General features: G+C 37.7%; 1 protein-coding gene across 1 annotated transcript in view; it reads left to right on the top strand.

Moving 5' to 3' along the window:
• The window catches only part of LOC128227311 (leucine-rich repeat serine/threonine-protein kinase 1-like), a 70035-nt gene that overhangs the window by 41697 nt on the left and 9942 nt on the right, over positions 1-18396 (top strand). Inside the window, exons 15-27 of the mRNA XM_052937716.1 lie at positions 484-663; positions 1028-1199; positions 2726-2980; positions 12809-12930; positions 13368-13537; positions 13713-13976; positions 14277-14383; positions 14543-14662; positions 14902-15065; positions 15284-15422; positions 15705-15839; positions 17472-17548; positions 17752-18009. Of these exons, the coding sequence (XP_052793676.1) occupies positions 484-663; positions 1028-1199; positions 2726-2980; positions 12809-12930; positions 13368-13537; positions 13713-13976; positions 14277-14383; positions 14543-14662; positions 14902-15065; positions 15284-15422; positions 15705-15839; positions 17472-17548; positions 17752-18009 (2163 nt within the window). The remainder of the gene's footprint in view (positions 1-483; positions 664-1027; positions 1200-2725; positions 2981-12808; positions 12931-13367; positions 13538-13712; positions 13977-14276; positions 14384-14542; positions 14663-14901; positions 15066-15283; positions 15423-15704; positions 15840-17471; positions 17549-17751; positions 18010-18396) is intronic.

Raw genomic sequence — 18396 nt, 5'->3', positions numbered from 1 at the left:
CGGACAGGCAAAATAGCTGACTTACATTGGTAAAATTAAGATAATCGATTCCGATTCCGAGATTATTTTTTTTCGTTTTTTTTTTATGACTTTCCGGGACAAACATGCACTCTCCGTGACTCCGTGACAGAGATACGATTTCCGGGACAATCCCGGACGTCCGGGACGTTATCACATGTATGGTTTCTTTTTTTATGCCCAGAACTTGGAAAATTTAACATGAAGCAGGCCATTTTCAAAGAGAACTAGGGCTTGTCCCTCTTTTATAAGTATCGTCATGAATAATTCAGAGGGCCTCAGACAAGGTAACTACCGGTATGTTATATAAATGGCCCTTTATAGTCATGGTTAAAATAGTTTCTGTCATCAAATACAGGGTCTTTGAGGCATGTTGTTCACTTCTGGCTGTGTATATTTACTTTGCATTAATGATTTTTTTTCTTGTATAGCTCTTGGTCTAATAAATTGGATTGTTATATACAGATTTCCCGGCGTCGTGAGAGTGATGTGCTGTTGCGTGTGTGGGACGTGCCGGGAGATGATGTTTACACCCTCGTGCACCACAGCATGTTCACCCCACACTCACTCTTCATACTTGTCTGGGACTTCTGGTCCATCACTGAGGATATAGACAAAATACGCGCGTGGATCAACAACATTCAGGTGGGAACATATCTGATTGGTGGGTTATATGGTCTCAGTGACTGCTGGCGTAACTTTATTGATTGGCATAAATTGGCTGAACATTGACCAAGTATTTCTGACATTAATGGGGAGTATTTTAATGGCATATGGAAACGCTTTTCGCAATTCTATGTGTTCTTATTTTCATTCAATCATATAAAGTCAGTTTTCCTGTTAATTTTTATTGTTAAAACACATATTATGATATTTATTGATAGGTTTAAAGACTTCAATATATTTATCTATTAAATTGCTTGTACACACAGTTCCTAATACACTAGGCCAAAGGCATTCATTCAGAGGGTTTAATATTAGATAAATTATAAATGTCGCTCTCTTATAGGCAAGCACTCCATACTACAAGGTGGTGTTAGTGGGAACATTCCTGGATCGCCTGCCCACAGACCAGCGAGCCTCAGCCATGGAGGAAGTCCAGAATCTTATGCATGAACGTCTCAAACCAATCACCCAGAACATTCCCGTGCTCTGTCCTGTGTCGTGCATTAATAACGAAGGTGGGTATTGCCATTAAAACAGTTCCATAATAAAGCATTTATTATGCCCCCCTTCGAAGAAGAGGGGTATATTGCTTTGCACATGTCGGTCGATAGGTGGGTCGGTCTGTCGGTCGGTCTGTCTGTCCGTTGGTAGACCAAAGCTTGTCCGAGTGATAACTCAACAATTTCTGGATGTACAGACATTAAACTTAACATGAAGGTTTGGCCTGACCAGTAGATGACCCTATTGATTTTAGGGCTCATCTGGTCAAAGGTCAAGGTCACAGTGACCTTTAATGGTAAAATAATTTTAAAGATTGTCCGAGTGATAACTCAACAATGCTTAAACCTATGGTCATCAAACTTGATATGGAAGTTGGGCCTGACCAGTAGATGACCCCTATTGTTTTGGGGGATCATCAGGACAAAGGTCAAGGTCACAGTGACCTTGAATGCTAAAAGGTTGTCCGAGTGATAACTCGACAATGCCTGCACCCATGGCCCTCATACTTGATTTGGAGGTTGGGCCTGACAAGTAGATGACCCCTATTGTTTCTGGGGGTGTCTGTGCGTCTGTCCGTCGTAATTCCGCCCTTAAGTATTATGTGAACTTGTGTCACTCAAAACTCAAAACATATTTGACCTAGAGTCTTGAAACCTTCATTGAGGTTTTGTTTGCAGCTGTATAATTAAATAAGCAAAATTTTCACATTTTTGGACTTGTTGAACCTGTGTGGTCATAACATCAAATTATTAGACATACACTCATCTTTCAGGAAGGTATTTGAGGTTATAAAGTTGTGGAACTCATAATTTTGATGCACATTTATGAAGAATGAACAAATAAATGGCCCTTGCTTTTATGACAAATGCGGCATGTGGGGGCTTTTTGGTCCTATAGACACATTTCTAAATCGTACTTGTCCTACAATGGGTCACATTTGATATAAAACTACATTCATGAACTTTTTTATGTGCATAGAGGAGCAATAAAGTCATTATGCAAGTCATTAAAATAATAAAAATCCCACAAAAAGATGTGGTTGCTATGACGGCAATGAAAGAAGTGAAGATAGCAAACTTTAACTGGAAGTTGGCATTACTCAAAATGTATTGAATCTGCATACATGATTGTTTTATTTGGAAAGGATGCATGCCTCTTAATTATTTCATCAGACAAAAAAATTGTGAAAATACCACATAAGATATAAAAAGATATTAGCTATGTTCATGAAATTTGGTATGTGGATTGCGGGCATCAGGGGAATTATGCAAATCAATTAAGTCAGACAAAAAAAATGGATGATGTCTGAAACAAAATTGAATACATTTTACCATCCAGTAGTCGTGTTGATTCTGTGTCTACCTGTTGTTAGGGGATATTCATCACTCATTTGATAGTTCTCGTTTGTTTACTGAACATTAATAAAGGGTTAACTAAGCAGAATCTTTGAATTATTTTTTTTGGATCAAAATAATCAAAATAAATTTATGATTATGTACTGGGTACTTGTGATAAGATTTATTACGTTTATTGTGTTCAGGAATAGATAAATTGAAGGCAGAGCTATACAAGACATGCATGTCCATGCACTTGCCTGGGCGGAGCAGGAAGCCTCTTGTTGGCCGTAAAATCCCTCACAGCTTCACATTGGTACAAAATGCCCTCACATCCGTGGCTAAAGCCTACAAGCAGGAGAAGAAGCCCCTGTGCCTCACACAAACAGAGTTCATGAACGTTTTGGAGGACTTGGAGGGCAGTGACCTTGATCTCTCTTCCAGTGATGACATCTCTAAAGGTAAACTGCTTTGATAAGGGTTACTAAATATGGTAGAAATGTGCAACAGTATAAACATTAATAACACAGATGTTTTGTTATGGAACAAATTAAGTTAAGTACTCTTTACAAATGAATGCTTCAGATTATTGTCTGTTGAAACTTTATTTGACTTGGATTGTCAATTATGAGAGGGAATGTTTCAATACATGTAAACAATGAAAAATAATAAACAGTTAAGTATTTTGAAAACTCTCTTGTACTGATCCACAACTCATTTGGTATTTCATTTATTTGTTGGATGAGTTTGCATTAATGAATAATTGTAACTTAAGTCTGTTTATAAATATGTTCAAGTTTATTGTAATGAATAACTGAACATATAAATTTCTGGAAATTTGACCACCTTGATGTAATTGCTTAATTGTATTGCAAAAATAATTCAATATTTAAATACTGTGAAATCATTAATGTTCATGGGCATTAATGTTCGGGGTTTTCGTGGGTAGGGTGATCCACGAATTTAAGATCCCACGAAATATAGACCCTTTATTCACTTTGTCAACTGCCATGTTATGTACATACTATTTTATTCGTTACAGAAGTCGCAGTATACAGCGTTTATTCCTGTATATTTAACTATTGATCATTGTTTTGTTAATATATTATATCTGCCTTGAACAAATAATAAACCAAATCAATTAAATGTGTTTTTTATGAACCAAATGACAGAAGCACGTGTTTAGACATGTGCTGTTAATGAAAATCTCCAGGTTTACAAGATATGTAGTAAGGCAAATTTAAGGTGAAATTATTTATGTATTTTTTTTAATGCATAATTCTTCATTTTGCTAAAATTGCTAATTGTTTAATATTGCAGTTGTTGTTGTTGTTTTTATGTATCAAAAGACATCTTGAAACTATTTCAAAAGTATTCTGCAATTTCAGTTTTAATCTCTTGTGTTTGGTTAAAGAAATTAGGTTCTTTTGGAGTGTGATAATATGGATTGAGTCTGGACTATTGTTGTTTTTGCAATTGTTTAATCTTGTTTTGGCTTACTGTTTATTCAGTAATTTTAGCACATTTCTTTGTATGGTGCAGTGAGCCACCTGACACCTAGACATCAAAGTTTTTAGAGTAATTAACAAGTCTTACTCTCTTTTCTTATTTGCATAATTAAATTATAAGTTTTAATTGGCCATAGGGCCCTTTCCTTTTTTGTTAAAGGTATTTTAATTGGTTGAACTTAATATGTTCCCTCCTACCATTTTATCATTGGGTGAGGACATTTTTGTAAATAGGTACTTATAGAGAATTTTAGAAGGAAAAGAAAAAGGACTTTTCGGGATTTTTGACTTTCAATTAGGAAACACCGGAATTCTTCTAAGTGGCATAACCGTAGCCACAGTGGCATAACCAGAGACTTCTAAATAGTCCAGCCACATATGAAGATTTCATATATAACTGTACATGAAACAAACTTTTACACTGAATTTACAATTGGATTAATGTTACTTGTTATTTGTTATCTCTGAGTTGAAAGGAACTTTATACACAAATAAACGAACAGAAAACTTGAACAAGTCTCTGTGTTGAAACTACAGCAGCCAAACAGAATCACTCTAAGGCTGACCAACGGTGTCTGTTAGCAGGGACTAAGAGCAAGGAGGCACAGGGGCTCTACTGAGTTAATTCCCCAATTATTCGGAGTACCCCCTGTGACCGCGTTAGCGGGCTTGCGCCCAAGTCTTAGCGAAAGACTGCGCATCAGGATTGCAACCCCCCCCCCAAGGAACCTGACGCCAGTTCGGCCCTGTGACAGGAGATGGTGGAGAATAGACGGGTACCATTCATACTGAATGTTAAACAGTGACTTGTTTAAGCAGATCTGAGGTGATTAAATTCATGTCCAAAAGAACCCATTATGATGTCATCTTTTCGACGGGCCAAACCATAGGACCTAATGAAACACAGGACCAGGCCGAGAGATCGAGTCTATGCCTGAACCATTGACGCAAGGGACCTCTGAACAGTAAAGACAACAGGAACAATTACAGCAACAACCAGTGACTGTCTCATAACAAACCATTGACATTTCATGGTGAGTACAAACTGTATATACTTGCTTTCCTGCTTACTAGTCATGTGTGATTCCGATACTCATAGGTTCTGAGCCAATTTACGTCAATCCTACTAAATTTTGTAACAACTCTTAAGGTGGTTTTAATATTCTAAACTATAGTCATTTTAAAGGTTTAATTAATCAAGTTATCTTTGTTGTAAATTTTTGAAACAACACCAAATAGGCAAAATGGCCCCTAGGAAACGCAAAACATGGTGTTGTAGCCAAAAGGTCTGCTCAACTTTTTCATCAAATGTTAAAGATGAACCTAAAATCAAGTTTACTACGAGTCTTGATAGAAACTTCATCAATGTTAAGTTCGGTGAAAATACTGTGTCTTGTCTGGTTGATAGTGGAGCAAGCATTTCTTGTATATCTAATCATTTGTTAAGACAAGTAGCTCCAAAGGCAAACATTATTCAATCAAGTATTGGTGCTATAATTGGAGTGTGTGGTGAAAGACATGCGGTGTTAGGTGAAGTAATTCTTGATGTGAATATTGAAGGACTAGTTATGAAACAAAAGTTTAGGATTTTTGAGACTCTACATGCCAAAGCTATTCTTGGAATGGACTTTTTAAGAGCAAATAAGGTGAAAGCTGACTTTGCAAATATGAAAGTGACAATACCAGCTCCGAGAGCATGCAAATCAGAGGCTACAAGGGACAGTGCGTATGTTGGGAACATTACTGTAAGTGCCTTCCAAGACAAGAACACTCCTGCGGCATTTGCTGCCACAAATTCAGAAGTCATCATACCTCCACATAGTGAAACAATTATTCCTGTTAGCATTGCGAAATTCCCAGAAGGATCTATAGTGCTACTTGAACCAATGTTGAACCTGATGAGGGCCCATTCTTTAGTTGGTGGAAAAACAATATGTGTAGTATATAAAGCCAGAGGTACATGCAAGCTCATGAATCCAACAAGTTTACCAGTATTTCTCAATCCAAGAACTGTCATAGCAAAGGCGCAACAAATTTCCAAATCCAATATCCATGAAATATCAGAAGAAAACATTTACCATATATCTGCCGATAACAAATCCCCTCCGTCAACCAGGCATTACAAGAAAATAGTTCAAGACTTAGGCATCAACCTCGGGAAAACTGACCTTACTGAGAACCAAATACAACAGTTGTATGAATTGCTAGGAAAGAATAGGGATATTTTTGCAAAGGACATGTCAGAACTTGATGAAACACACATGCATTACCATACAATCCACACAAATGATGACAAGCCTGTGAGTTGTGCTCCTTACCGACAATCACCGGAAATGCGTCGGAAAACTGATGAGATTCTTGACGATATGCTGAAGGCCAAAATCATCGAGGAGTCAACATCACCATATCATGCGCCAATTGTGATGGTAAAGAAGGGCAACACCAATGAGTACCGCTTCTGTGTGGACTTTAGGAAACTGAATAAACAAACTGTTCCAATATCCTTTCCAATTCCAAACATAACAGATGTCTTTGACACAATTGCTGATGCAGAACCAGAAATTTTCTCCAGTGTTGATTTGCGTAGCGGATTTTTCCAGGTCCCACTAGACCCGCAGACCAAGCACAAAGCAGCATTTATAACTCACCGAGGAATATACAATTTCCGACGCCTACCAATGGGTTTGTCCAATTCAAGTCTGTCATTTCAAGCACTAATGTGCAAAGTACTGAAAAGTATGAACTTCAAGCAAGCTTTAGTTTATATTGACGATGTACTGATATTCTCCAAGAACTTCACAGACCATATGAAACATTTAGAACAATTATTTTCCCATCTGAGGAGTGCCAATTTGAAACTTCATCCAGCAAAGTGTGCTTTCGCAACAAAAACTATCAAATATTTAGGACACATCATCTCAAAAGACGGAGTTAAAGTCAGCCCTGAAAATGTTGAAAAATTGCATAAGTTTGCTCGTCCAACAAATGCTAAGCAGGTCAAGAGCTTCTTGGGAATGGCTAATTTCTACAGAAGATTCATTGAGGGATATGCCAAGATAGCAGCACCTTTGAACAAACTTCTAAAGAAAGACCAGAGATTCAAGTGGACTCCAGATTGCCAGAGAGCCTTTGAAATTCTAAAGAGAAAATTGACTGAGGCCCCAATTTTGGCCTACCCTTGTTTTGACTTGCCATTTAACCTCACAGTTGATGCCAGTGACTATTCCTTAGGATACATATTGTCTCAAGTACAGAATGGTAAAGAACATGCTATTGCATACAATGGAAGAGCTCTACGTGGAAATGAACTTAAATGGCATATCACGGAAAAGGAGGCCCTAGCATTAGTTGAAGGTATACAGCATTTCCGAGAATATTTAGCAAACCAGAGATTTACAGTATATACAGACAACATATCAGTAAAATACTAACAGAGCCTTAAAGATTGTCAAGGAAGACTAGGAAGATGGAGTTTAGTACTACAAAGCTACAATTTTGAAATAATTCACAGACCAGGAAAACTAAACCCCGCAGATTACTTATCGCGACAAGAATATGCTAAAGAACAGCCAGAGTCAACAGAAGAGACACAGGTCTACGCAACTGAAACGGATGAACAGCGTACAGAGACCACCTTCATATATGATGGAGAAGATGAAGAAGTGGTAATAGCAAGTCTACAGGAAGAAAAAGATGTTCCACTTCCAGATTTAGTAAATCTTCAGAGATCCTGTCCTGAATTATCAGACATGTACCAGTACAAGCTTCTCAACATAGTTCCAGATGACCCGGAAAAGGCCAAGACATTGGTGGCCGAGGCATACAACTTTGAGATAGATAAAGGGGTACTGGTACATTTTTACGTCAAACGTGGGAAGAACACTCCGCGAGATATTCGCCTTGTGAAACAAGTAGCCATTCCAAGGGTTCTGCGTGACGATGTTCTTCGCTCGTATCATGACTGTGTACTAGGGGGACATCAAGGATTCGACCGCACATATGCTGCACTACGGAGCAAATACTTCTGGTCATCAATGTACCAGGACATCCAGCAGTATGTTCGATCCTGTGTGACATGTCAACAATCAAAGCGTGACTTCCATGCTCGACGACCACCTCTGCATCCCCAACCAGTACATGATGTGCTTGATCGATGGCATATGGACATTTTAAGTGGCCTACCAACCACCAAAAACAAGTATAAGCACATACTTTTAGTTGTGGACAGCTGCTCAAAATGGTGTGAAGCCTTTCCACTACGGACCCAGGAAGCAACGGAGGTAGCAGAAATCTTCTTTCAACAAATCATCACAAGATTTGGTGCGCCTAGAGTCCTGATCACAGACCGGGGAAGAAACTTCACTTCCAACTTGGTAAAAGCACTATCAGAACTTTTCCAGATCACTCGACATCTTACAAGTTCATACCACCCACAAACCAATGGAGCGTGTGAGAGGATGAATTCGGTGATTCTGCAAGGTCTGAGAGCTTACACCAAAGACCAACAGGATGATTGGCCTGAACTGCTACCTGGTATAATGATGGCTTACAGAGCCACACCAGCTACCCAGTCTACACAATACTCGCCATACTTCATGCTGTTTGGACGGGAGATGAGAATGCCCATCGACACAGCTCTTATCCCAAAGGAGCGTCTGGCACTGGACCACAAGATATTTCTGAGTAGAGTACTGCAGAACCTGGAAGAAGCTAGAAAGATAGCGAAAGATAATATACAGACAGCGCAGGACAGGTACAAGAAGATATATGATAAAACAGCAAAACCTCCAAATTACATTCCTACCGACAGAGTATGGTTGTATTGTACCAAAGTCCCGCTAGGAAAAGCACCAAAACTTCACAGAAAATGGATGGGACCATACTATATTACACAGATCTGTCCAAATCACACATACAAGCTACGAAATTGCCAAACGAATAAAGAAGTGAAATCCCTTGTTAATGCACAACGGCTGAAACACTACTGTGATCCAGAGGATAGACCAACCAACCCCCCAGCTGAGTTGGAGGATGGTCAAACAGAACTTGATCCTGATGAACTACCAGATCATATTGCCGACCCCCAGCCCCATCGACCACAGCAAGACCAACAGCTCCACCATCAGCCGCATCAACGGCAACAAAATCTTCCACCTCCACTAGTCCCAAAACATCAGAATCCTCAGCAGAACCCTAATCGAGAACATCCAGTTGACCAACCTCAGCTGCAGCCAACAGTCCCAAAACCAACGCTAAACCAACAACCCAAGCAATTGACAAATGGCCAGAAGAAACCTCAAGAGGCAACCCATCAGGCACAAAAACAATCCAAACAACACACAAGGCAAGGTACTTTAACTTCTTATAAGGAAAAGACACAAACACTTAACAAAGATTCCAAATCAACAAAACCTGAACCCACAAAACGCTTTAACCCACATTGTTTGGACTGCAAAAATAACAGCTGTCATGAGTACCGAGATGATGAAATCAAACTTGTGAAGTCAGCAAACCGCACCAATGGTATTTTGTACTATTATGTAGTTTTCAATGAACCTGGACGAAAAGGTATATGGACATTTGAGTGCAAAGTACCGCAACAGTTTACAAGAGAATTTCACGCCAAAAAGACAATGGGTGGCAAAAAAGAAAGCGGCCTTTGCAAGAAAAACAAAACAATTTTTTTGATAGGGCCACTGTTAACAGATGTACAACTCAACCAGTAACTGATGCAGGGACACAGACCGACATTGAAACGGAACCATCAATAGTTCAGACTAATAAAGCAACAAACAATACAGAAAACTCACATGCAACACAACACAAACTTCAGGCAGTAAGAATCGTGGAACTGCACCCGTATTATTATGTTCAAGCTGGATCAACAAACCCTAGATGGCACACATTATCTGCAGCACGAGATTCAGCTATAAAGTTCTATTTGAAACAATGCGAAATTGCCAATGAAGCAAAACTTAAAGCTAAAAAATTAACAATGCAACGCACACTGGATGAAATGAGCGGCACAAAGCGTACGATTCATCCAGATGTTTATATATTAACCCAGCACATCATTGAAGTTGACTGCAAAAACGATGGCACTTTCATGTATCTAGTCAGCTACGAAAACCAACAATATGCACCGGAATGGACAAAAACGGAAGATGTTCCTCCGGCTCTACTTGAAAATTTCTGCAATATCTTAAAAGGTGACTTTGAAGTAGATGCTGTAGTATTTTTCGTTCAATGACTTACGCTACATTGCACTATTGTTAAGTTGCAATTAGTTTTTTTTTAAATTACATTCTTACGTTTTGTTCAATAATGTCAGGTATTTATTGTTATGAGCAGATCTGATTTTTCCATAAAGTGAAAAGTATAGGTCTATGTTCTTTTTCATTTGTGGCACTTATATTATTCCACATCATATGGTGGGCCACAGTTTTTGATATGGTAGGGGCAAGCCCTTAAGTTTGATCACCGTTGGCCACAAGTCTTAACTATAAATTTGGGTGAGCTTCTATTGCATCTGACATTGGTATCTAAATTTTTCAAAGAGTTATCTAAGCTCTCTATAGTGTTTTTTTTTTCTATTTTTACCGGCTTATGTTATATTGCTTAGTTTAGGTAATAAACCACTAAAGTTGTGTACATGATCTAATTCTCTCCTTCTCAGAATCCCATTTAAAAGTGAGGAATCGCACATGATTTTCAGGGGGAAAACTGTATATCCAGGTTGGTACTCTCAGGGCAGAAGCTTAGCGACATTGTTTATTTTTTGCTTTTACATATATATCAGATGGAATATATGATGAAATTGTATGATGTAAATAGCCAGGGTACCCAACTTGTAAATATTGTAAATGCTGAAAAGATTAGAAGACAAGTGTGTCTGCATACCTACAATGCATACAGGCTAATTAATTATTATGTTTGGGACAAACATATTCCAAGCAGGGGTGAATATGTAGTAAGGCAAATTTAAGGTGAAATTATTTATGTATTTTTTTTAATGCATAATTCTTCATTTTGCTAAAATTGCTAATTGTTTAATATTGCAGTTGTTGTTGTTGTTGTTGTTTTTATGTATCAAAAGACATCTTGAAACTATTTCAAAAGTATTCTGCAATTTCAGTTTTAATCTCTTGTGTTTGGTTAAAGAAATTAGGTTCTTTTGGAGTGTGATAATATGGATTGAGTCTGGACTATTGTTGTTTTTGCAATTGTTTAATCTTGTTTTGGCTTACTGTTTATTCAGTAATTTTAGCACATTTCTTTGTATGGTGCAGTGAGCCACCTGACACCTAGACATCAAAGTTTTTAGAGTAATTAACAAGTCTTACTCTCTTTTCTTATTTGCATAATTAAATTATAAGTTTTAATTGGCCATAGGGCCCTTTCCTTTTTTGTTAAAGGTATTTTAATTGGTTGAACTTAATATGTTCCCTCCTACCATTTTATCATTGGGTGAGGACATTTTTGTAAATAGGTACTTATAGAGAATTTTAGAAGGAAAAGAAAAAGGACTTTTCGGGATTTTTGACTTTCAATTAGGAAACACCGGAATTCTTCTAAGTGGCATAACCGTAGCCACAGTGGCATAACCAGAGACTTCTAAATAGTCCAGCCACATATGAAGATTTCATATATAACTGTACATGAAACAAACTTTTACACTGAATTTACAATTGGATTAATGTTACTTGTTATTTGTTATCTCTGAGTTGAAAGGAACTTTATACACAAATAAACGAACAGAAAACTTGAACAAGTCTCTGTGTTGAAACTACAGCAGCCAAACAGAATCACTCTAAGGCTGACCAACGGTGTCTGTTAGCAGGGACTAAGAGCAAGGAGGCACAGGGGCTCTACTGAGTTAATTCCCCAATTATTCGGAGTACCCCCTGTGACCGCGTTAGCGGGCTTGCGCCCAAGTCTTAGCGAAAGACTGCGCATCAGGATTGCAACCCCCCCCCCCAGGAACCTGACGCCAGTTCGGCCCTGTGACAGATCTCCAGGTTTACAAGATGTCCGTGATGAGTGTCGGTACTCGATTTTTTTTATTTAATGAAATAATTAATCGATTACATTGGAGGTTACTGAGTACAAAGTACAAAACAATGCGTTCAATATATTTATTATACAAAAACGTGTGAATAAATATTGAAATGATCTTGTTTACTCAAATATACGCACCTTTTCGGTGCAAAATTCTTAATTGGTATTCAATGGCTTCCCCTATCTGTATTTATAATTAGGGTACATCTTCTTTTATGACCTTAATTCCCAATCAAATCGATAATTGACATGGGTAAATGCACTAATTGGCATCTCAAACCACTTTTGCGAGTGTCATAAACCGTGTGACGTAGAAGACGGAAATCAAGGGCCAGCGCGTGGAGATTATGCAGACGATCGCATATTCAATTTTTTTTTTCAAATATGAAAAACCACGAATTCAAGAACCAACGAGATTGTATTTTTTCGGCAAACCACGAAATTTCATGCCAACGAATATAAATGATTTCACAGCAGAATGAAACAGATGCTATAAGTTTTCTCATTCCATTCATAGCTGGCATCAAGTGTGTAGAATAACATAATTCAGTAGTTTTATAGGTGGCAGGTAGGAGGAAATGCAGCAGCCACAAAGATGTTGCTCTTTAAATTGGCAAATTGTTATCCCTTTAAACCAAACTTAGCTAAACCAATCATCCTAAATATTTAAGTGTTAAAGCTGCTTTTTTACGCTGTATCTTGTATAGCAAATATATATTTCAGTCACCCGGTTCTTAGTGGAGACCGGGCACCTGCTGCACTTTCCAGACCACCTTGGTGCACTGGACACCCTCTACTTTCTTGACCCTGCCTGGCTCTGTGACATACTCCTCCATCTACTTATTGTGAGTCCTCAATGAACACTGCCATATCGTAATACATTCAAACACAATCATTCGAAAAAAGTCGGGACCAAGTTTGATTTAATGTAAATTCGGATTTACAACTCTTAGAAAATGGCAGCATTTGCAAATTTTGTGATGTGAAATATTTAGTTGTGAAGATTGCAGTGTCTGCTACAAGTTCCCAACATGTTGCATTTTGTTTGAATGATCGTTTTCAGTAAACATGTATGTTGAATTATTGTTTAATAAATGACGAATAATTTGTTTGTAAATTTTTTATTAACACATCATTATGCATGTAAAACAATTTGACAGCACAGGCATTCACAACATAGCACGGTTGTTTGGTGGTGAGTCGGTTGAGTAATGAAGCTATCAAATTAGTGTTCTTCTTGTATATCTTTAAAACAAAAACAATAAAGCCTGTTTAATTTTAGTCACCAGAAGGGAAACAGCTGTTGAAGATTGGGCAGGGCAAGATTCATCGTGAAGAAGTGCGGAAAGTATACATGAATGCCGGGGATCAATTCCCATCAAAGTTCATAGACCAGTACATAGAGCTCCTTGAGAGATTTGAGCTTGCTGCCTCTATCAGTCAAACAAAAAAGTACATGGAGTGGATTTCGTATTTTGAAATTATTTGAAATGAATCTTAAAAGCACACCGGTTCTTAAAGTATTCAATGATTGTTGTGTAAGACAATTTACTGTTGGAGCTGAAACTTGTTTGTGTTCCATCCTTGCAAATCATGTGTAAGTAGACTAATGATGCATATTTTGCAGGTTGTTTGTACCAAGCCAGCTTGCTAGAGACCCGCCTCTGATAGAAAGCAAAGAAGAGGTGGACAAGTCAAAGATTGTCCGCCGACTGTACTGCATGGCGGAGTGTCCAAGCGGGTTCTGGACACGGTTACTGACCAGGATGGTGACCAGGATTGATCAATTTTCCAAGGAGGAGTGGTCATTCCGGCCGGTCTGCTCAGGAACTCTTAAGCTTGTTGGTTCACGTAGGTCAGGGGGCAAGGAACCCAAGCGAGGGCTCAGCTTGTGAGTAAAAATCTATATCTATTGTTATGTACATATATACATGTTTTATGGTGTTTGTAATTAAGTAAGATGGTAAATGTTTCTTCTTAGATTAACGTTGTAGAGAAACCTTTCTATTTAGCTTCTTTTACTGCTCTGATTTTATTTTAAATAAGAGGTTTGTATTAAGTTGAAAGAAAATAGTTATCTTTCTTTCAAATAGGTTGATTAACAACTGTATCTAACATTAAAACACCTATTGGTTGTATCTTGAGGTTAACCTTTTGTTGTTTCTCATTTCTTGCATAACTTTCTCACTAGTTCATCGGGCCTTCATCTCAAGAATCCCACCAACACATTTTGTCGGGAGTGGATGAGGGTCACCCATGCCAATGGAAGCTTCTGTATTGAGCCTGTGTCACTGAGTGGTGAGTGCTTCAGCTGAAACTTGTAGATGGTTGTATGCAGTAGTAAGATATCACAGTGATTATCATATTAATACATTACATAACATGAAAAATACATCACACTGAGTACGGCTAGCAATCATTGATCTATATATGTAAACATTGTGGTTGCTATTGTAGGGGGTGTAGATGGGCTGGAGAACGGCTTGCTGATCACAGAGGTGAACATGCAGGAGAAATTTGGTATCATTGGCGTCATTGTGGACGAAATTGAGGACATCATACAGGACTACTATCCAGGTAAGTTACATTGTCATTGATTTAAGTGGACTGTTTGGAATCTCAGTGGCTTAAGGTCAGGCTGATTAAGTACTCAGATGGGCAAAATAAATCAGAAATTAAGTTGTTTGAATATTCTTTCCCAATTACATATCTAAAAAATCAGTAAGTTACAATTATTTATTGCATGTACGTTTAATCCTTTTATTATGGAAGACAACATTGGTCTTGGAATATAATATTGGTGTATCCTACTGTAGGTCTGTTGGACATTGATGACTGTACAATGCGTGAGAGAATTGAGCGCTACGCAGTGTGTCCAAGCTGTTACCCCACCCTACCCCTGCCTGCCTGCCTCAACCATTTCACAGTGGAGATGTGCGCACAGAAGATGATAGACAATCAGCCAGTCATATGTCCTAATGTGAGCACTTTAGGCTGTGATGATATATACTTGTTTTTGTAATTTCCATAAATTACACACACAATACCTTTTTAAAAAGATCTGAAATTAATGAGCTTTAAATTGATGGAAAGAAACTTATTTCAATACACCAATAAAACTGCAACTAAGACGAAAAAGTCTTGCTTACTTAGGCTATGAAATATTGTTAAACCTTATAGTAGTGTTAACTCTTGAAGGGTTCCAGCCATGAGTTGTCGCACCTGGTTCCGGATCTGCTAATGCAGGAGTTACCTCTCCACTTCTTCCTCGATGTGACAGCCCTGGAGACTCAGGACTCTCTCCTTGGGGGAGGGGTAGCAGGAGCAGTGTATAGAGGTTTGTGGGGTGCTCATCATGGGTTGGGGAATTCTGGAAATCATTTGTGTTTAAAATTATTAACATTAATTAAGATACTTCTAGCTACCAAAATGTGTTATTAGGTAATCATTTAAAAGACAAATATTCTTGAAATATGAAAAAAATATTTTTGCCTACAGCAAAATCTAAAATCCATAAGAATCATTGCTCTTCTACATGCAGCAGCATTTGTGGAATCTTCTGAAACCCATATTAAAATCATAGCTTTTCTTATAATGCAATGTGTTTGAAATCTTTCAGGTCGATACCGAGGTAATGCTGTAGCAGTAAAGCTGTATCGTAGTGATGCCCGATACCAGCTGGCTGAGAGGGCAGGGCAGCTCCATAGTAATGGAAGTGAAACCAGTGGGACTGGAACCATGGGATCTAACTTTGGTAATGACCTCCAAAAGTGATAAGAACTCAAATGAGCATTGTTTGGTGGAGAAAACTGATATTTAGATTATAACTTTTGAAATGGTGAAACATAATTATGGTGTAGAAGACTGGCAGCAATTTATTGAAATACTGTAAGAACCAATGGTTTAGGTGTCATATTATATTAAGCTGTGTTACTAACATAAGCTTCAATTTATAAACCAAAATTAGAACACGGTTCTTTTTGTTCTACGTCTTACAAATTCGCTTCTAAAAGAATCACCAACCGAAAAAATAAATAATTTCAAACTGCTATTTTTTTATTTCCTCTGCTTTGATATCATCTCATAAATTAAATTGTTAGGATTTATCAGCGAAAAAAAGACGTCCAGACTGGAAAAATATTTCATGTTGGATTCCCATTTTAATTCTAGAAATTGAAGTGTCACGTCACAGACGATAGAATCTTAATCTCAATCTCCGCCATAATGGCACCTACACACCGATTAAAGTCAAAAGTAGTCAAAGATAGTCGTTTATTTCAGTAACAATGACCTATATTTCATCAGTGCTCTTCAACTGTTTCTGTAGAGAAGTGAACTGGGTGCTTTGGTGAAAACTGTCAACAATGCATTGAGACTTAAAACTTGAACAGTAAATCAATAAAGTTCCTACCAGCTGGTTAAAGTCATTAACAGCCTGCGAAAAACAAATCAAGATTGCAGTGGCTGTCAAAAGTATATTCAAATTTAAATTGGTCGGAATAGCTTCTAAAGCTTATTTTATTGTGTCAAAGTATTCCATTATGTTTATGCAACATTCATTGAACATAATTTTTGTAATTTCTTGACAGAAATGTAAGCAAAGTCTATAATTATACCCTGATAATACCCTGATTCTTGTATTTACTGTTTTGTTATGTGGATTTTTTCAAACCTGCCACGAGCATAAAATATCCAGGAGGCTTTGTTTTCGAAATTGTTAAATTGAATTAGTAATAGAAAGCTTAATTCTAGCAGGTTCCAGGGACCTCTGGCCCCCTAGCCCCAGCAAAATGTTCAGTAATATTCAAGAGATTTAAAAGATAAAAATGGTTCTACATTTCATTAAAATAGACTCTGAAGCTACAGTAGAGAAGGCTTTAGGTGAATATTACCCCCCTCATTTAAATAAACAACAAAAGTGAATTAAACGATTATGTCACTGATTTCTCTGATTTAATCCATTCCTTTTAAAATAGTCCAACATAAACACTGCAGTACTACAGCAAAAGTGAAGTGTAATATAAAGGTGAGGCCTGCTTTGATGAAAAAAACTCAAACTTTGATTTATCTTTTTTCTCTCCTGCTACAGTTGTGAATCCTAGTGCTTCATAAATCATAGAAGCATAAAAATAAAGGCCTTAGTTTATCATAATTGTCTTAAAAATGATATTGTAGTAAAAAAACCAACACAATTTATCTGAAACGAAAATAGGTCCTAGGATATGGGGGCTTAAGATTAGTAGAAAAAATGGGGCCCGAAAGAAGTATGTATAAGCAATACATTTTAATGTGAGCACCTTTAAGTTAATGTACTGACTTAACTGTTTAAAAGATGACAGAACTTCAGGATGAATATATGAATAAAAAAAGGTTAATTTTCTTTCAGATGATGGTGAAATTTACGCCAATGTTGCTGATATGATTTTTGAGCAGACTGACAGAGAGAAAGAAGCTGCTATGAAGGTAAACTTCCAAACATTTCATGGCTGTCTGTACAATGTCTATTTTTCCTGAGAATAATAGAAACATGCATTTATTTGATAGGACTTACTCTTATATGGTCAAAGTCATAAAAAAACTTTAATTTACTAAAAAACAAAATTATCTTTAAGAAACACACAGAATGATATTGTTTATAAAACACAGAGATGTTAATTATTTTGCAGTCCTTCAAAGCTCTGAAGGAGTTGCGGCAAGAGGTTTCTCTTACCAGCCGACTTCAGCACCCATGTATTATTGCCCTTGTTGGGATGGCATTCAGCCCTCACTTGATGATGGCCCTGGAGTTGGCCCCCCTCGGCAGTCTGCGCTCTGTCCTAGACAGGGAGGTTGTAGAACGTCCGGTCTTCAACAAATACTCGGACAGGAGGGAGTTGCAGAAACCACTCTTCCACAAATGGCTCATCTTTAAGTTTGTGTACCAGGTGTGAAAGATGTACATGACCCTTAAGATTATTGATATATGTGCACATGTGCCTGCAGGTTACCTATGTATGTGTTTATGTGTATACTGGTTACTGATATATGTGCACTTGTGTCTACTGGTTCCTGATATATGTGCACATGTGTCTACTGGTTACTGATATATGTGCACATGTGCCTGCAGGTTACTTATGTATGTGTTTATGTGTCTACTGGTTACTGATATATGTGCACATGTGCCTGCAGGTTACTTATGTATGTGTTTATGTGTCTACTGGTTACTGATACATGTGCACATGTGTCTACTGGTTACTGATACATGTGCACATGCGTTGTCAGGTTACTGATATATGTGAACATCTATCTTCAGGTTACAGATATATATGCAC

This window comes from Mya arenaria, chromosome 3 (assembly GCF_026914265.1).
Source record: "Mya arenaria isolate MELC-2E11 chromosome 3, ASM2691426v1".
Classification (NCBI taxonomy): domain Eukaryota; kingdom Metazoa; phylum Mollusca; class Bivalvia; order Myida; family Myidae; genus Mya; species Mya arenaria.
Note: the sequence above shows the minus strand (reverse complement) of the source record. Positions and strands in the feature narration are given on the sequence as shown.